This window comes from Aythya ferina (assembly GCF_964211825.1).
Source record: "Aythya ferina genome assembly, chromosome: 3".
Taxonomy (NCBI): Eukaryota; Metazoa; Chordata; class Aves; order Anseriformes; family Anatidae; genus Aythya; species Aythya ferina.
In genome coordinates this window covers 62318254-62338696 of record NC_140298.1, presented here as the reverse complement: position 1 = coordinate 62338696, position 20443 = coordinate 62318254, and the positions used below count along the sequence as shown (strand labels likewise).

Sequence of the window (20443 nt, the reverse complement as noted above, 5' to 3'; positions counted from 1 at the left end):
TGGAAAAACAAATGTACAGCAAACCACCAGGCATCAGAGCCGTATCTTCCTTTGCTTTGTCTTCCACTTCATGCCTGAGTGTTTTAACTGCTCGTTAGTGCCACTGGTTTTAATGTGTTCTTTGTTGATTCAGGCATGTCAGAGCTGAGCTGGTCCTTCGGAGAAAGTTATCTGAAACATCCCTGTCTCTGGTTTTCTTCCTAACGCGCAGCCTAGAAGTTCACCTCCAGGCTTTCTCGCCTCTTCCTGCCTGCAGGTGCTCTCCTGGCTGTACTTGCCACATTTTCTGTGTTCTCCAGTTACGCCCTGGGCAGCCTCTAGCATCAGCAACATGCACCAAACTACGTAATTAGTTAGGAAAATCTCGCCTCCTTCCACTGGTGTTCATTAAGGTGAAAACAGGCCGTTTTCTCCAAGCACCAGCACTTCAGCTGTCATTCCTCCAGCTTGTCTTACAGGCACTATTCTCTTCATCGTTCAACGCATCAGTGTGTGACTGTAATATGAGTTACAGAGCGAGGTTTTTACAATAAAATCTGCTGGGATGTGACTCGGAGGAGCACCCATGTCGGCAAACATCCCCTGTGCCACACATGCCATGGGGCCAGCAGTGCTCAGCTGTGACCAGTCAAACCCAGAGCCCTTGGGCTGGGTGTGCCAGGGGCCATCTGCCAGGGACTGATGGATGCTTTGAGCAGGTGTGATGCTGGCAGTGCTCCCCTGCTGTGGAAAAGCACCTCATCTTCCAGTCCTATAGCATTTCGGTTTTGCAAGTGTGTTCTTCTGTGTGCTCTGTAGAGATGCTTCCTGTTACCTGAGCAGAAGCGTGTCAGCAGCGATGTGTTCATGCTTCTGCGTGGTGATTTCTACCTTTCCTCTCAATAAGCCACGTGTTTTCTGGAAAGCGGGATTTGGGAAGACAAATTCAAACGTGGCAAATTCAACAAATGAATTTTTCCCGGAAAATTTTGGGGGATGGAGAGGGTGCTGACCATCCCCGAGGATACGGGCAGGATTTCCAAAAGCTCTTGCACGCCCTCCCTGAGTCGCACATCGGCGAGCTCTGACCTAACCACTAACGCGAGCATCGATCCCCTTGCTGCTAACGCCATCCTTGCCCTTGGCAATCAATTCTGCACCGCTTGCCCCGCTGCCAGCGCTGACGCACTTCTCGCAGCGCCGTCGACGCAGTTTGCAATCGGTTGTTTCTGCCCCCGGGGCACGTCTGCAGCGGGCGACCTCTCCTTCCTCCCCGGCTCACGTTGCTGTGTCGCCACCGAGGATCACCGTGATGCTCTGCAGGCACAGGGGTGGAAGTGCAGCTCCTGCATCTTCCAAATGACAAACCGTGGCCGGGTGGTGAAGTCAGTGAAGTCTTTTTGGAGCCAACACTGGGACTGATATCTCCAGGCTGGTCATCCATCGTGCCACAGGAGGCTGTTGGGCCGGGCAGCCATCTCTAATCAACCTCCCCACTCACACCTTCATCTCCCCTGCTCTTTTGGGAGGTGGGGATGGGACTCACAGGTAGCTACCCTCCCAAACTTGTGCTCCGACACCCAGTGAGCACCTAGTGATGGCACAAATGGTCACAGGGGGTTGGCCTTGTGTGTGTTCATCATGCCAGAGAGAGGAAGACAAGAAGTCATCTGCTTTCCTCCTGTTTTTGTGTGCTCTCACTGAGGCAAACATCTGGTGTAAGCTCCTCGTCTGGCCAAAATAATAAAGCTGGGCTTTATTTTTTTTCAAAAGCACAAAACTGGAAGTTGGATGAGTGCTTCCAGTTTGGCATCTTCCATAAAAGTGCCATTAAAGGGAGTTAAGTAATGCCTTGAAGCTCTCCGGCCTCTCCACAGCTTCCCAGGTGGCTACTTCTTCATCGAGACGTTTTGCTAAAAAAAAAAAAAAAAAAAGAAGAAAGGTAAAGCAGCCTCTCAAAGCAAGGAGCTGTGTCTGTGATCTCCCTTCCCCTGGCGTACGTCCATGCCCAGAGGTGTCCGCTGTGGTGGAGGTGCCCCAGCCTCCCACCCCAGTGATGGGATGTGATGGGGGAGATGCCAGACTTCACACCCCTGTCCCAGAATCACACCCCTCCCCAAATCTGTACATACTACCTGAGGTGGCAGCCTGTCAGACTTGGGCCAGCAGGATATCTGCTCAATTTTAGAAGTATTTTTAAAGTGGAAACAAAGACCTCTCTTTGTCAGTCTTCTCCATCAGCAACTTTTAAATTCCTCTCTTATTTATGAGCCCGGATGCTACAAATGCCTGCATCCGATGCTTCTTGCCCAAGTTGATGTTTTAAGAGTGATTACTCATTTTAGGAGCTTCCCAGTTTTATGAGTGGATAGGGAAAAAGCATCTGGACACTGCTGGTGAGAGCATGTTTGAGCGCTGTTAAGCTGAAGAGGGGAGAAACGCAGAAAAATCCTTCCGTGGCACTGCTGTAGGAAAGTTTCTGTGTTCCTACAGTGTGTAAAGGATCACGGTTTCCAAACAATTTCTTACTGTGTGCATGCAGAGAGACAAATAGGGATGTCTAGCACCGTGTATTTTGCACATGCGACTGACCTGGCCACGTATTTACATCTTTCAAGCAGTTCTCCGAAACCAAGTAACCTTAAGCTAGGAAAAACAGGCCCTGCCAGGTTCCACCATCCCAAGTAAAAATAACCAAGTAAATAACCAGGAAGTCTCTTAACTCTTAATGGAATAACAGCTTGGTGACTGATTCTGGTTATCAGATTACACGCTGAAAATAACTTATGTGCTATACTTGCAATTGGCCGCAAAAGAAAAAAAAAAAAGAATATAGCGTGCGCTAATTTTAGCAAATAAGATTAGAGTTAATGTTTAATCCCTGAGACCTTCTTCAGGCTGTGGAACGAAAAATAGCAGCAGTGAACTGTCACTAATCTTATCTCCTATTTCTAGCATGTGTTTGGTTATATAAGTTGTAGTGTTAGGAACACGCTGGCCGAGTGAGACAGCTCGTAGTTTGTTTTCTGCGTCCTCGGGCTTACGAGTTAAACTTGAGGGCTGAGGTGGGTTTAAGCGGTTCACACAGATGCCTTCAGACGGCACTAGTGATGGTAAATCGTCAACAAAATGGGCACCACAACAAGCCTGCTACAAAGCACTGTGCGACTGACAGATTGCTTTCTGCTTCCATGAGAAATGGTCACGTTTCTCGTGTTTCCATCCAATTGTTTTAAATTAATATTCAGTTTGGGATTTGATATTCAGCATGTGAGGTTTGATTCAATTTTCGTTTCTTCCTTCCCCACGAAATGGCTTAATAATTAAATCGATGTCTGGAGATTCAAGATGAGAGCTTTCTAACTGTTTTTAGGTGCCTGATGATAAATTTAACCTGAAAATCAAAATACTGAAAATGTAATCCATAATCCTACAAGCAGCTCGCGTGCTTCGCAGAAAGCCCATCAGCACTCCTATTGATTGCAACAAGACGACTGAAATGCACAGAGATGATAATCTGTGCGCGTGCTGCTGTCAGGGCTCGTGCGTTCTCAGTGCAGCTGAAGCTCTGACCATCCAATTCACCCCAATTTGGTGGGATTGAGCAACTCATTTTCTGCAGATCTCATCATATCCCGGAGGGGTGAGGAGAACTCTGCCCTCCCGCCCCACCACCAATGGGCCTGTTCTTTGAAAGCGAGACTTCTTTGAAAGCGCCCCAAATATTCTTTACTTTAAAAGGAGCAATTTTAAGTGCATTTGCTGTTCAACTTTGATGCTGTTTTCTAGAAGATCACTGGCAATATGCCCTCGCAAACACAGAAACTAGTGCTGGGAAAGGCATACCAAATTGTGAAAGCCCACCTCACAAGAACAAGGCTGTGCTTTGTTAGCTTTGCTTTGCTTTTACTCAGTCATAAAGAATCCATCCTCTTTCCTGGAAAGCATTCCAAGATCCCACTGAATTCACTGGAAGGTTTCGAGTCAGGGAAAGATCTCGACATTTCCACTTCTTCATTTTCTTCTCACTGCAGTCAGCAATGCCATCCCAGAGCAAACCAGACAGCTCTCTGTTCTCGATGTTAGTGTGCATCAGATTACTGTAAACATTATCGTGCTCCATTTCAGATATTGTCTTGCCAAGTTGTACATTCCTACGTGTTTACAGTGATCTTTCCTTGCCCTTAATCACTTTTCCCCTCTTTAAATTGAACTCAGATTTGCTGGCATTTTGCTGGGGTTGACCTTCCCCGATCCAGATGTAGCATTTCATACAAATGCCCTTCAGAGCAGAGTTACCAGACATCCATGTTTCTCTTGGAAACAACCTTTTTTTTCTCCCCCCTCCCCATCAGAAATGTTGTCTGTGCAGAATTGGAGGGTTTTGTCTGTTTGTCTGGGATTTTGAGACATCTGGCAGTCTGGGCAGTCGGCTAATGAGCATGCACTAATGAACTCTGCAGCACACAGCAAGTCCAGCCCATCCACAGAAATGTCAGAGCCCTGCATGCGCTTTGAGGCCGTGTCCCATGTGTTCAAAACAAGGCGGAGGCTTTCACGGCGTGCTCCATCGGCCGTCATCTAGGAGACTTGGGTGCAAGGGGGAGCCTGAGAGGGTTCATGTGCAGTGCGGCTCTCACGTGGCGAGCGTGGGTGTGCATGCATACAACCGCACTTAAAAAAAGAATTCCTGTCCTAGAAATCCCTTGCAAAAAAATATGACATTCCTAACGTAGAAGTGAGCTAACTGTCCTCCTAATTTTAGAACAGTGCATGCCCAGTACTAGGAAAATGCTGTGCAAAAAGTGCTCTATATTTGTATCTGCAATGCCGACATCCTTACTAGTGTTTCTTATTGCTGACTGCCATCCAAGCATCCTATTCTCCTGTGTGACAGTGATCAGTATTATTTTCCTTTAATTAGGCAGTTTTTCTTAAACTATTTAATACGAACCAAAGAAGAAGGGAAGGCAAAAAGTGTAACAGCTCTGCAACTTTTTCCCCAGAAGGAAGAAGCATTACCCGGAATGCATAAAGGACATATAATGAGAAGTGATGGAGGAAAATAAGGGAAGGAAGATTTCCTCACAAGGAGGTTTTAAGTAGAGTCTGGCAATAATCTCCCAAAGGAAGTAGTGGAAGTCTGGTCGCGTAAATCGATTAGAACTAAACAGAGCATCACACTCCACAGGACTCTGTAAGGAGAAAGCAGTGTCAGACTGAACTAAACCAGGTTTTGTATGCTTGTTTTCTACGAGGCTGCTGTCTGGATTTTGCCGGTAAATTCAATATGGCTAATGCTGATTAACCACTCTCTTGATGGTGATTATATCACTGCATTATTTCCATCCCGTTTCTCAGTATCATGAGCTCATGAGGGTATGGACATAGGAAACACATCCCCTGGCTCTTCTAGCTCAGTCTGCAAGACAACTGGCAGATAAAGGGCTGGAGAGCTTGGCATGGTCTTGTCCTTCACCTCACCCAGGTGAAGCACTAATCTGAGCAATTGTGTCCCCCGGGCACTAGGTGTACAGGGCCAGTGCATACAAGACCAGCTAGTGGCAAGTGCAAAACAAAATAAAATGATGCCTGCTTAGGCTTAACTTTTTTGGGGAGGGGGCATGCTTCAAGTGCACAGGAGAAGTCCTCTCCTGGCTCAACTTGAAAGATAAGGGAAGCAAGCCTCTGAAGAGCTGAGATGTTTTCTGATCTCTTCTTGTCTGTGGGGCATTGCTTTGTGTGTACATGTTATCTTTTCTTTAGCTGGTTTTCCTGTAGCCAGGCAGTTTCATATAAGTGCTGCCATAGAAATGGGTTGAGATAGGAATAATGAAAATGGTCAGGGGCAGGGAAGGGGGGACTCCACATACAAGCTTGGACAAGGTGCGCAGCAGAGGCTCCCATGAATTGACCTGTCTACTTAAGCATTAATATACATGGAAAAGAAGGCTCAAAATCAAATAAACACTGGACATTTGTCATTTTATTTATGGTAGGGGAAAAAAAACAAAACAAAACAAAACAAAACAAACAAATTATTGCAGGCACGTGTTTTACCCATCCAGCAAAGGCCTCTTTCATATGTAAATGGAGACATATATCAGAGAAGTAATCTGTTTCCTTTTTAAAACGCAGATCAACTTGGTTTCGCTGACTGTTTTCACTGGGATGCATCAGTCGGGTCAAATCATCTTAAAAGCCCGCTCTTACCTCATCCTTCGGAGATGGGTGTGCGGCTGTAAGGCACCCAGCTCTGAAGCCTCCTTGCTTAAAGTGTGAGGTGGCCATGGCCATATGGCTGCACCACCACCGCCACTTTCCTGTCAGGAGGGATGGGGTGTGGGCAGCCCACCACACCGGCCAAATCACTACTTAGTCAGCTTCAGGCTACAGAGGGTTGCTCTGGCTTTAGCACTTGCCAGTAACCTGTGCCATCAAAGCTGTCCTTTGGGTAGTTTCAAGCATTGGCACTTCTCCCTAAGGGCAAGGACGAGTGCTGGTGCTTGCAGAGAAGCTTTCCTCCCCTGGATCTGCCTGTTGTGAGAGGGAGGAGAACTGTGTCGCCGCATTTGATCTCATCAGCCATAATAAAACCAAGGTGCACCTTGGACTGGTGTTTTCATCCTCCTCCTCTTCAGGCATCTGCCGGGCATCGCGGGGAAGCCCCTGCACGGTCCCGTGCTCCATCACCACCAGACCCAGCGCAGAGCAGCTGTGAGAGAGGTCTCGCTGCTCTTTGTTGCCATTTTGGCTTACTGGGAGCGAAAACCCGCGTCAGCGTGGGAGCCAGCCCTGCTGTGAGTCACCCTCTGCAGCATGGGGCCTGGGGAGGCAGGTGAAAGAAACCCTGGCCCAGCGCAGAAAACGCTTTTAATGCGCTTCGCAGTCCTTCCACCTAGTGGCTAAGGGACACCACTGCCAGGAGAGCTGGGTTTGTGCTCGAGCCCCTGCCAGGGACCCAAAAAACCCCAGCCGGTATCTGTGGCTGCTCCTAGGGATCCGTGCTGCTGCTGAGCTCCCGAGATGTGTAGTAACATGTGAGCCCCCACACTGAAGATCTTATCAAAGAAAAACATCGGCCTGTGCGTAGCTCATTAAGTTTCCGAGCAATTTTGTTAATCATGCTGCATAGATGAAATGCAGATAGGCTTTAGTGAGCTGATAATCTAACAAATAGGCAAAAAGTGTAACACTGATAAAGCAGAGATCGGTTTAATAACCGGCTGTAAATCCAGGCAGTTCTGTACCAGATGCATATTGTAAAACAGGAGCGGGCGAGTGTGTGTGTGCATGAAAAGGCACTGTTCCTTAAAATAGCAGATCGAGCGATATTATGGATGGAAAAGCTATTGGGAGCGATTCTAGAGGTGTTCTAAAATATTTTTCTCCCCATCAAAGTCTACACCACTTGTGGTATCTTCATAATTCAGCATCACAAGTACAGATGTATGAATAACAAAGGCACGTTTCTGGAAGTCGGGATTTTCTGTAAAGATCTATGATCTCTACCACTGGTCCTGAGGCAGTGTAAGGAATTTATAGGCTTTTCACTGGGACGAAGCAAATTATTCACTCAGATTTATGCTGCTTATGAATAAGACCATCACAAATGCATGCCCTGATGTCTCACTGAGCTCTCGAGCAGGCTGTATGTACCAAGGCCTGTCACACATCTCTTGTGGGAAGGAGGTGGACCTCGGTGAGAGATGGTGGTTCAGCTCGGGCTGGCCACGAGCTCTGGCACAACTGGGCTCAAGGCTCTCCTCTGCTGCTCCTCCTGAAGTCCTTTTGCAGGAGGAAATACAGATCTTTGGGTGGCAGAGCAGTCCTGGAGCATACTGATTATTATTTTCAAGTGAGGGGGAATATGATATTCTAGTCTGTGTGTGTTTTGCATTAAATAGCATTTAGGAGCAGTGAGTAGAAGCTCAAGTGTCTCCTTTCAAGTGGCTTTAGCAGTGACTGAACAGCACCTTTCTCTCTCTCTACATTGCTCCTTGCTCAGTGATGTCAATTCATCTGGAAGTACAAGGAAAAGTAGCTCACTTTCGGGCTATCCCATACCTGCTGGATAGGATATCCTTCCAGGGAGCTGGGAAATGTGACTTTGAACCCCCACAGCCTGAGGAAGAGGCCTGGTGTCCTACCTTCTGGGTCCACATTCTGATCTTTTACAAAAAGGGAGCAGCAGTGTGTGTCATCTTGTTTGTTTTAAAAGAATAAATGGAGCTGGGATCACTTCCCAGAGACACTTGCAACCAGAAGTAGGTTGCAGCCTGGGCCACCCAACCTCAGGTGGGCGTGCAGGTACACACATTGGTGCCAGACATGGATGCTGCTGCCTGGTTTAGTTGTCTGGCTGCTCCAAACCCCATCTCAATGCCTTTCCTTACTGTGCATGCCACAGGAAACCCAGGGTTGTGAATTCCACTTTCAAGCAAGGCAAGAAAGTGCCTTGGTGAACTGAAGTGACTTGCCTGGATCATGCGGAAGGTGTTTGGTGCAGTAGGAAATTGAGTTGTGTCCCAGATCTCAGCTTAGTGGCCAAACCACTGCATCTCCTCCTCCTTGTGGAGAAACCTTAATCCTTGACTGTGAGCCCTGTTTTCTAGGTAGCCTCTCACTGCTTCATGAGGAATAAGAGTTTTTCTAGTACCTTTGTCTCCTGCCTATTGGGGAAAAAATGCAACAGAAGTCAGTACCAATGCATAGTTGGTAAAAATTGACAGTATGTATAGTTTCCTACGTGGCTTAGCACATTATTTGGTAATTATGTGTGAAGATACCATTGTAAAAAATCTGGAGGGAGAAAGTGCACGTTTCTTTATATATGGTATTGCGTGAATGTAAATGTAGTGTAGATGGTATGATTAAAAAAAAAGGACAAGTAAAGGTGCATGACTCAGACCCATACACTCCTGGAAACAGTTGTTACTCTTTCTACAAAGAAATGATGGAAAATTATGTACTGAAGTGGGACGCAGAGTGATTGCATTACTTGAATTATGACTATGGGTTTCTTTTCTGTCAGCTGTACCTTAGACTCACTAAAAAATCAGAAACAATATGAGAAGCAAAAAATCTCCATGGGATAGAGAAAGGAGACATGCAGTCAGTATTTAGCTGTTATTTATTAAGTCGTGGCTTGCAAAAATGTGAACGAAAAGAAAGGCATTTTTCTGTAATATTAAATGCTTCCTTCACAAAACACCTTTGGGACTTGAATGGTATCGTAAGTTTGAAACTGTTGTTCACCAGGGCTTCATCAAAGCAGAAGAATCAAATCTGAATTGCTACTTTGATGGTAACATGCTGCATCACAGTGAAAGTAAGGTCCTTCCAAGAGTTAGCAGCTTACACGCTAGCCTGCTTTCTCAGTCTTTTATTACAGCAGAGGCTTAGTTCATAGGTCTTCAAGTTATTTGGGCAAAACAATGATTAACCTTCACAATGATGTACAGAAGCAAAATAAAGGGGATTGTGTTTGTTACTGCATGTAGCATCATTGCTGACCTGACAGAGAATAGGTGGTACCGTGAGGTATTTATTTCCAGATGCATTAGGTTATCTAACTACGCAGCGGAGGACTTGGGCTGAGAGCAAGAGCTGATAGTAATGCTGGCAATTTCCCTCTTTTTTTTTTTTTTTTGCAGGTCACTGTCAGGGGATTTGGTCCATTGCTACAGTTTGCCTACACTGCTAAGCTGTTACTCAGCAGAGAAAACATCCAGGAGGTCATCCACTGCGCTGAGTTCCTGCGCATGCACAACCTGGAGGACTCCTGCTTCAGCTTCCTTCAGACACAGCTGCTGAACAACGAAGATGGCCTGTTCCTGTGCAAGAAAGATACCACCTGTCAGCGCATGCACGATGAAGAGAACTCAGATGGAGACGAGGAGGAGACAATGGAATCGGAGACGTCAAAAATATCTTGCCCAAGAGAGAGAATGCACCAGGAGTCCTTCAATTTTGAAGCCACTGTTGCTGGAGCAGACAAAGGAGAAGGGATGCTGCCTGACCCTGACATGCTGAGAGATAGCAAGGACAATTTGGACAAAGATGCAGTAACACGGTACCCCAGATACAAGAAATACCAGCTTGCTTGTACCAAGAATGTCTACAACACATCACACATCAGTACCTCAGGTTTTGCAAGCACATTCAGTGAAGAGAGCTCTGGAAATGGCCTCAAATCAGGACTTGCTATGGGGCAGATAAAAAGCGAGCCTCAGAATGAAGAGAATGATGAAGAAAGCATCACACTTTGCCTGTCTGGAGATGAACCTGACATCAGGGATAAAGAAGGGGATGTTGAAATGGACAGGAAACAGCCAAGCCCCACTTGTGTCGACAGGCCGAAAAGTGGGTCCTCTCCTTCTTGCTTGCGGTCTTTCTTCAACAGAACAAAAAGCATAGATTTGGTTGGCTTCCCCAGCACTTCCCAGCAGCACTTTGGCAGGAGTCCAGCGTGCCCTTTTGAAAAAGGGACAACTCAGGGTGACCACAAAACTGATTACGTCCCTTTCACGGGGAACTATGGGCAGTCCCATGCCATGCAGAAGGATGCTTCCAACTTCACAGTGGGATCGCCGCTCAGGGGGCCCGGCTTTGAAACTCTCTGTAAGCAAGAAGGGGAACTGGACAGGAGGAGCGTTATATTCTCTTCAAACGCTTGTGACCAAGTAAACACTTCGGTGCATTCATATTCTGGTGTGAGCAGCTTGGACAAAGACCTCACTGAGACTGTGCCAAAGGGTCTGTGGGCTGGTGGCAGCCAGTCTCTGCCCAGCTCTCAGACCTACTCCCACAGCGGACTGACAGCTGATCACTTGTCGGGAAGGATGCGGCCGAACACCAGCTGTCCAGTGCCAATTAAAGTTTGCCCTCGCTCGCCTCCTTTGGAAACCAGAACCAGGACCTCCAGCTCGTGCTCTTCCTACTCGTACGCAGAGGACGGCAGTGGCGGCTCTCCCTGCAGCCTGCGTCTCTGTGAGCTCTCCTCTTCCCCCTGCTCCCAAGGCCCCCGATTCCTGGCGCCCGAGCACCAGGAGCCCGGCGTGGTGGGAGATGGATTGTACAACCCGGTCCGAGCCCAGATTAAATGTGAGCCATCCTATGGAACAAACTCCAGCGATGAGTCTGGGTCATTCTCAGAAGCAGACAGTGAATCATGTCCTGTGCAAGACAGAGGGCATGAGGTAGGGATTTAAGATAAGTACATTTATGACAGTCGTTGTGACCCAATTAATTGCTCTTTCATTCCCTCAAATGTCTTGGCGTTTTCCCAGCACTTTCTTTGTTTATAGAGGCAAAGAGTAACTTCTATTTATTCCCTCATCAGCTGAGCCCACGTGGTTAACTTCCCGTAAATACGCCTGTTTGACCTCCGAGATGTTCAGTGCTTATCAGCATCGCAGCATTAGGCAATCCCAAACTGCTGAATGATGAGAGTGAGTTTGTGTGCAGGGAAGCTCTGGCAATGTCCTGTTCTCCCTCCCTTAGCCACGTGCGTGACACAGAGCACTGTTCTTCATCCTCGGCGTTTGCCAAGGTGGTTCCAGCTCTGCTTGTCACGGGGGTTGTGTTTTAGCAACCTAAAGCTGTGCCCTCGTTGCTGCTGAGGGCTGGGCAGCCCGCCATGACCACGCTTTGGTTGCAAGCTCCACCAACTGTTGCATCAGTGGTTCCTAAGGGAGGTTATCCTTGACATTACAGGGCTGTTAGAATAGGAGGGAGACAGTCGAGGACACTTCTTTGTCCCTATATGCTGAGCTGGGGATATGCAGAAGAGAGAGGAGTCTCCTTGGAAGACTGTCCGGGATATTCTGCGTAGGACCTCACTCAGGAGGCCCTGCAGCAGCCATGCAGAACTGTTCTGCTCGGAAATACCAAGGTTATTTGCAGTCTGGCACTCCCTGAAGTGCTGCGTTTATGAGGGGTGAAAAAGAGCAGGGGGTGGGATTGAGGAAGGCGTTGGATTTCCACCCATGTGTGCTGCTTGCTCAGCAGGGGCTAATGCACAGCAGGGTACAGTAAGGAGGGCGGGAGGTTAGCCTTTTGGGGTTTGATGACTAATTAGCTGTCATAATTGGCTAATTGTGTGGAGATACTGCAGCAGCAGTGACCCCAGAAGAGTCAAATGAGAAGGATATAGGGGACTGTGGATGGTTCCCCAAAGTGGTGTGCATACGTGTGCAGGAGAGCATGGAAAAAAAGAGGAACAATCACAAACGGAGCAAATGAGTGGGCTGCAGGAGTCAGACTCAGTGTGCCATGGCAGGCAGATGTGTTGGGCTAGGAGGGGGTTGCTCCACTTTTTTTGCCTTTTTTTTTCTTGCTTTTGCATTTTGATTGAGATTGCTATGAGTTAAAATATGGTGAGGAAAATAATACTCTCTGCGTTACCCAGAGCAAGCCAAAAGTAAACGTACCACACTAATGCTTCCGTTCAGATTTTGTCCGAATCTGTCTGAACTTCTGAAGGTTGATATGGGAAAGGATATCACAGCCTCATTAAACACTGTTGTGGTATAGAGCAACTCAGGGTGTGTATCCTGTGATCCTGCCACATCCACTGCTGTGGGATCCTCAGCAAAGGAAAAGTTAAACCATATAGTACAAAATACAGAAGTAGAAAATATAACTTGTGGAAGTTGTTGGATATGTCACTCTACCTAGCTTTACCAGCTTGGTTGCCATTAAACACGCAGTGTGCTCTGAAACATGCTGCTTTCTGTGCTTCACCTCCCTTTAAAAGCTGCATGTGAATCTCCACTCACAAAGTCGTTGGTTTGACCTTGCTGTTCTGACTGCTCCCCAGACTGCTCCCTTCTCCTTTGCTGTATGCAAGTGCAGTGTTTGCTGGGTTTTTCTTCAAAAAGCACCTGATAAGATAGGTGGGAGCGACGTGCGGGCTTACTGCTACAGGTGGGCTTTCGTTTTGGTGGGACAGCTTGGTGGGAGCAGCCCTGCTGGACTCTGACCCCGGGTTATCTCACCAAGCTGCTAAGTTCCCCTGGAGTTTGGACCTTGTTGGTCTTGATTTGGGTCCCAAAGTGCTGCCAGTGCCTGAATTAATGTCACAAAACATCGTCTGCTGGTATATCGACTGTATGAGAAGTAAGTGAAAGGTCTCTGCTGTTTAGGGCAATCTGCTTTCCTGCAGACCAGTGCCATGGAGGAGCACGTGCCCAAGGCATTCGGTGCCAAAATGGGCTTTGGAGAGGGATGCTAGGGCTCGGTGTGACTTCAGCATGGGTGAAGGTGACCCAGCTGTGCAGATGGACGCATATGGGGCTGCAGACCACGGTCACAAGTATCAAAGGGGGTGGCAGCCCCTGTAACACCTCTGGTAAATCCTCTCCTGGATGGCTTTGCCTTTTATTTTTCTTCCCATTAAAGGAGGCACCCAGAGGGTTCTGATATTTCTCTTCCTGAGCACTTTGTGATAGAAGAAGCAAGTGCAACTCAGAGTGTCCCAATCCCAAAGTTACAGAGGTGCAGGACCAGAGCTGTTACTTGAGCTGCTGGGACCTTACAGAAATGCTTTAAGAGCTTGTGTTGCTCTTTTCACCCAGCTTTATCAGACCTCCAGTGGCTGTTAAAAAAACAAGTACTGGGATGTAACACTAAAAAGAAGACTTAGGCTCTGTGCTTTGCAAACAGGTTCTGACAACCCTGCTGAAAATAGCAACAAGAAAACAATAAGTCCTGAAATAATGAATTGTTGAGAAGGAAGTAGTCTGTCAATCTGTTAACCTAGTTAGGGACAGAAATTTCAGCACTACCTATTTTTCTTGGTATTCATTTTCCTCAAGTATCTCTGTTTGTTTGTTTCTTTTTTTTCCTGTTGGAAAACTTGTAAAAAATAGCATACTACTAAAACAGTCAAAAAAAAAAAATCCCAGCTCAGTCTAATTTGATGAGTGAGTTTTCTTAGGGAAAGAATAAACAAGGGTAGGACAGGGTAAGAGACTTGAGTTTTCTAAAAAGTATTGCTGCCTAGAGGATTGCATTCAATGTGTCTTTCATTTATATTTCAAAAGAATTTCCCGCCTGGGTTCGTGACTCACTTTTCAAAGGAAATTTTCATGAAGGCAGAGCTAATGCAGTTGAACCTCTGAGGATACGGTAGGCAAATACCCTTCAGTGAGAGTCCAAAGCCGTCCATGTTAAGTGACTGGCAGCTGCCCTTTCTCTGTCTGGTGATGGTTAGCAGAGCTTTGTAAGCCAGGACCACAGAGAAGGAGGGGTAAACTAAGTGTAAACCAACGTTGCTGTACCAGAAACCTACCCGAGCAGTGCTGAGCTGCCTGTGCTGTGTCTGGTGGATGCTCTCCTGCCCAGGACCCCCAGCAGCAACAGCAGAGCCCTGGGACTGTGTTTGGCAACATCTGGCTCAGTGCAGTCTTGTCAAACATCAGTCTTGCAAGGTAAACTTGATGGCAGTTTTGTTTCTTTCCCTCTTTTCAGCAGGAGTGGTATCCATGCAGGCAGCGGAGAATTACTGCGCTACGACAGCGAGAGTTTTTGATTACTCACCCGAAATTGCAGGAAGGTCCTTTTCAACACTGTCAGCTCCCCGTATTGTTTCATCACAGCCTAAAATCAATTCTGTTATGACCTGAGCTGAAGCCCTTGCTGGAGCTCTTGAAGTGCTCTTTGCATTGATTTTTTTTCCTGCAAAAACAGATTTTTCAGAGAAGTACTACACTTTTCCTCCCTTCATTTCACTGCTCTGCCCTTCTCAGGTGTACCGGTGCCTTCTGTCAGGGGTCTGTACTACTGCCCCTGATCCCAGAAGGGCAGGAGGCTGTGTTGTCCTACCCTTTGTAGGGACAAGGCTGAGGACACTGTGAGCAGGGACCGGGAAGGGGCCAGCACAGCACTTTAAGCACCAGCAGTTTGGGATCTGAATGGAAGCCCAAGTGGCCACCAACCGTGCCGTGCCAAGCAGGGCAGGCTGTTGGTGCAGGGACCCCAAGGACCTGCCAACTGAGGCATTTTCAGGCCTGGTTTGTCAACACAATGCTAGCTCCTCGCTGCCTGGGCTCACCATTTTCCTCTTGCAGTCCTCTGCCATCCCGGTGTGCCTGACACCTGAGGAGATGGGCTTTGAAGGCTTTACCTATGTCCATCAGCAGCAGGGTGAGGAAGCTGGTGGGAGTACATCCTGGCCCCACACAAAGTGGGGCCCACTGCCTTGTGCTGCCTGGGTAGCCTCCACCCAAGTTTTATCAGCTACGGGCCCTTTCCTCTGGGCCCACAAATGGTGCCTCAAGCAGTGTGCAGGCAGCCAAGCCCCTCAGACACAGGAGGACACACCTCAGATCCTGTCTTGGGCTGAAATTCTTCCTGGGGTTTGTGGAAGCACGACTTGCATGCTAAGGAAGGAACAAGGGAAAACAGCAGTACGTGTTGGGCTCTTCTCTGTGGAGCAGATTGCCCCTTTTATGTCAAAAAAGCATTGCTATGATTCAGCCCCCGTGTCCGATTGCTTGGGTGGGCCCTGAGAGCTTTCCAAGGGCTGGGCAAGTTTTAGTGCCAGAGCTCTGACTCTCAATGCACAAGCATTAAGGCAAAGCTTTGTTTCCTACAGCTCTAGAGCAAATGGGCAAGATTTTGAACCATTCATAAAGGTCTCATTGGTCTCCCTCAGTTCTGCCCTCAGGTCTGCCGTGTCCAATACATGATGATTATCTTTTCTCATGCATGTTGTGTGAATCCTTTTATTTACTGTGATGACAAGCCAGGCTTGGGAAGTTCAGTCTCTCCCCTAGCACTTGGCAGCTGACGGAAGACGATGTTGAAATTTAGATATAAAGAAATAGTGAAAAAAGCTAATGTAACTCGTGAGATAAGGAAATTCCTGACACTTGACATTTGTATCTTAATGAGAGTGAATCCGGGGCCTTGGTCCTTTATTCCAAACTAAAAGAGAGGGGGAAGGACAGCAGCAGGGACTGGTACACTGAGGGAAAATGCTGCAAAATCATAAGCAAGTTACAAGGTACTGGTGTAAAAAATCAGAGAAAGTGCAACTGTGTCGATAGTGGAGATTTAAGAGCTCCGTTCTCCGTGTGGTTAGCTCTGGCTGGAGAAACTGATGAAAGGAGTGGGGATCCTGATTACTTTTCTCATTCTGAAATAGTCCAAACCCGAGTACACAGATATTTCCTGGAAATAATTCAGTTATTAAAAAAGAACAGTTTACAGGGAAACATTGCTGAGTTTTTCTTCCACAGCTTAGAATAGCCTGAGTATCCTTTTCAGTACAGCCCAGGTAAGCCTTCTCTCATCTCCCTCAGACACCTGAAGTGGGAGCATCTTTTCTAAGCCTCACCTTCCCTCCCTCTGTGGCCAGGGAGAAGGAGAAGCCAGGCAGGGACCCGTTGCTCTCCAAGGGGCTCTCTCTGCCCGTGATGCCAGCAGCAGGGGCTGGGACACGAGCAGGTCTGAACCCATCATTTTAGCCAGCTCTCAGCTGAATCCCACCCGTGGCTCAGCCATCATCTCTTATAAACTGACTTGTGGCTCTGCTGCAATAGATGCCGGCTGAGCAGCCTGCCCTGCATCGGCGTTAAAGCCGATAGCCTCTCACCGCAGCAATACCACCGTGTAGTTTGTCATTGTGTCCATGCCAAAGAGTGGCTTTCTTTTTTTTTTTTTTTTTTTTTTTCCAGTTGACAGCTAATTGAGGAGAGGGAGACAGGCAATAAAAATTATGTGGATGGTGAAGGAAATGAGTCTGACTCACTTCCACTCTCCCTTTCACTTTTTTAATCCTGTGCAGTGCTGCATATGACAGGAGTGGGATTATGCTGGCTGTACTGATAGCAGCCTCTGCCCTGCTCTGTAGATATTTTTATTTTCAGTCTACTTTTTCTTTTTTTGAACGTGTTTCTCTCTGTTTTCCCATTTCCCTTCAGCAACTTCTACCCAGCAGATTTAAGCCGATCCCATTTCATTCCCGTTCAGACTGCAGGCACGTTTCCTGCTTGCAGATAAATATGTTTGGAAAGGGAGAGAGAGGGAAGAATAAAGTTTAACATCACTTTCAGCTTGGGACTTGAGCAAATGAGGGAAACCTCTGAACGTGAAAGGAGTGTTTTTGCAGGGAGACTGTGGTGCCTTTCAGTGGCTGTTTTTATTTTCAGACCCCGGGTGAAGCTTGAGAGAAAAGCAGCTGACGCCGAGCTTGTGTTTACCATCCAAAGGGTAGGAAGGGGAAATCGAAGAGGTTTCATGCCGGTAGGCAGCAGTCTGTAAACAAGGCATCCACATCACCATGTCTAAGGTCAACTTCTGTGTACAAGCAGGCGTGGGGGGGATGTTGGCAGGGCCGCAAGCTGACCTGCAAAGTAACGCGCTGTGAAGCGGTGACTGAGCCCCAGTTTCACAGGTGGGGACAGAGGGGCAATGTTCAGGGCATGAAACCGTGTGAAAGGATACTGCGGGTGTTTGCTCCGGGTTTCACGTGGCCCAGGCTTGGAGAAACACAGAGCAACAACAGGGGAGCCCTGGAAAGTGCAAGCTGATAAACAAGGCAGGGAGCTGGCTGCTGCCAGAGGTGCTGGGGTGGGTGTGTGGGTGGGTGGACGTCCTTTGCAAACTGCAGAGACTTCTAAGCTGTGCTGCTATTTATCTCCACATGACCGAAGTGCACCATTTGAGGACGATAACCATGTTTTAAATATCAAAGGAAGCTTTTCAACCAGAGTCTTTTGCTTGGCTGGAGAAACTTCAATCTATTTTCTTTGGTGGCGTGTCTAAAGAATGGTCCCCTTGTTTGAAAGAGGTTGGAGCGTACCAAACCAGGACAGAAATGTAAATATTTACTGCCATCTTTTGGTCAGTGTGGGTATGACTTTAAAAGAAAAGGTCAATCCGGTTACTCAAGTTGTCATCTCCTTCAGCTTTGTCAACTCAGTCTTATTTGATCACCAAATACAGCAGCGCACCTCGAAACATTGGGTTTTGCATAGTTTTATTATCAATCTCAAACAACGAGTCTGTCTTTAATTTGCTGTCCTTAATTTGAGCAAGCTGATAGGTTTGTGAAGAAAATCTATCAGAAGTCGTTGAGCACATCTGCCTTTCTCCATGTTCACTGAGAGTTTGAGAGAGGGTTGGAATAGCTGAAGTCACCACCTGTAGCTCCTGCTGCTGGTCTGTGGTTCAAACAGAAGGTTGATTGTGGACAGAAGGAAAAAAAATTAATGCAAATAACTGAGGTTTTGGACTGTTGGATTTTTTTTTTTTCCCCAAGAAATGCAGTTTGAGTACTCTTCGCTCTATTAGAATTTTCAAAAATAATGATTTTTTTAAAAATACATATGTTTTAGGAAGGTAGGATACGTTTCATTGTACTTCTCTGGTCCTTTCTTCTTCTGTGCTGTACTGCTCGTTTGAAATGCTGCTTATACAACCTGTCCGAATTGTGGTATGGCTTTTGTCATCCACTTGAGGTGTCCAGTTGCATTTTTAACCTCACACCTAATCAAAGTTTCAGTCCTGCAGACCATGCAGGGACAGGTTTCCTGCTGCAGTAACAGCCTGTTCCCTGAAACTGGTTTGAAATTAATAATGGTGAGGCACTCCACTGTTTCCAAAAGGCCACATCTCATAGTGAAAGGAGACTTTTTTTAATGCAAGGAGTTTGGTTATTAGGGCTTTCTTAAAGGGTAAAATTTTTATGTGGGATTCATCAATACTGCTGATTTCAGTAACATCATAGCCTGATCCTTACCAGCTGGACCTCTCCAGTGTGCCACAAGGGAGTGTTAAAAACTTGCTCGTTGTAACACTTTCTGTGTTGTTTATTTAAGGGGTGGGAGCATTGCTAATAGTCCTTCTGCTTCAGTGTTCAGCTTGCACTCAGCAAGCAAAATATGACTCTTTGTCCGCTTTTGTCTCACATTTGTTCATTTTAGGTGAAACTTCCTTTTCCTGTTGATCAAATCACAGATCTTCCAAGGAATGATTTCCAGATGATGATAAAGATGCACAAGCTAACCTCAGAGCAGCTCGAGTTCATCCACGATGTTCGCCGGCGCAGCAAGAACCGAATTGCAGCTCAGCGCTGCCGCAAGAGAAAACTGGACTGTATTCAGAACCTCGAATGTGAAATCCGCAAGTTGGTGAGTGGCACGTGCTCACCGCAGCACCCTGCACCCTCACCCTGAACCGTGCAGGGTACCGACAGCTGTTCCTACCCAGAGTTTAGTTGGTTCAGTCAGTGTGTGAGGTTGTGTGCAAGTAAGCAAAGCCACTAGCACGACAATTTAATATAGAAAATTTTATTAGGATGTATGTATATTATAGTACATATGGAAAACACGAAACACTGGTGAAATTAGACCTAAATATATACATATATTTTATATATCTCAAAAGTAGGTTGTTGATTGAGTTGGAAGGGGAGAGAAGTCTGTATCACAGCTCCCTTCTAGCAGTTTCACTTACCCTCAGTACTTACAGTGCATCCACAGAGGCATTTCCTCATCCGAGCCCCACATCCATGCTTCACTGTCTTAGCAAGCATATTGGACATGGATTCATAGTGTACTCGAAAGGGTTAGGGTGTGGAGGGACCACAGCGCTGTACACGCATGTAGAGTGTACAGCGCTGACATGTTTTAGTGTAAGAAGGCGAGGTGACTGGGACAACACTAAATGGCTGCTCAGGAAATTCCTCTCTCTCTCAGTCATGGCGTGGATGCCTCGGGTGTGGTTTAGGAGGCTAAACACAGGTGCCTGCACTACAGACACCCACACTGGAGTTAGTTGTCCTGTTTTCCTTTATCATCGGTGAAGGGAAATAGATACCTGTCAAGTCTGTTTTGTCTCATCCTGCATCAGAGGAGGTGAGGTGCAGCCCAGAAGTGACTTTTTCTATCCATGACTCAACAAGATCACCTGGAGAGCTATGTCAGATACAGACATTTCAGCTGTAGGAGCCTTAACGAAAAAAACTCCCATCCATTTTGACAGTGCCCCTGTGGGCTGCTTTTCTTCCCTTGCCCTTCTGCCCATTGAGAAAGCAAGCAGATACAGGACAAAAATAAAAAGCTTAAGACAAGATCAGGGAGGAAGACGTGTCTACAGGGTATCACTCAGTGGGAGGAATGCAACATTAACTTCAAAATGGGTTAGCACTTCCTGATCGGCTTAAAAGTCCTAAAAGCTCTCTGAGATGTCAAAAGCAGGGTAAGAGTCTCAGCTGAGCCGTTATGAGAAGCAGCGTGTGTAGCATGAAGGACCAGACAGCAGATCCTCCTGAGAGTCATCATGCAGCACTTGCAGGGGAAGCAGGCGATCAGGCCCAGTCAGCATGGCTTTATGAAAGGCAGGTCATGCCTGACGAACCTGATCTCCTTCTATGACAGAGTGACGCGCTGGGTGGATGAGGGAAAGGCTGTGGATGTGGTCTACCTTGACTTCAGCAAGGCTTTTGACACCG

General features: G+C 47.0%; 1 protein-coding gene across 4 annotated transcripts in view; it reads left to right on the top strand.

Annotated features, from left to right (window-relative positions):
• The window catches only part of BACH2 (BTB domain and CNC homolog 2), a 190039-nt gene that overhangs the window by 158770 nt on the left and 10826 nt on the right, over positions 1-20443 (top strand). For all 4 annotated transcript variants that reach the window (XM_084514370.1, XM_084514368.1, XM_084514369.1 and 1 more), the window contains 2 exons: positions 9636-11180; positions 18915-19121. In XM_084514370.1, coding sequence (XP_084370496.1) covers positions 9636-11180; positions 18915-19121 — 1752 coding nt within the window. The remainder of the gene's footprint in view (positions 1-9635; positions 11181-18914; positions 19122-20443) is intronic.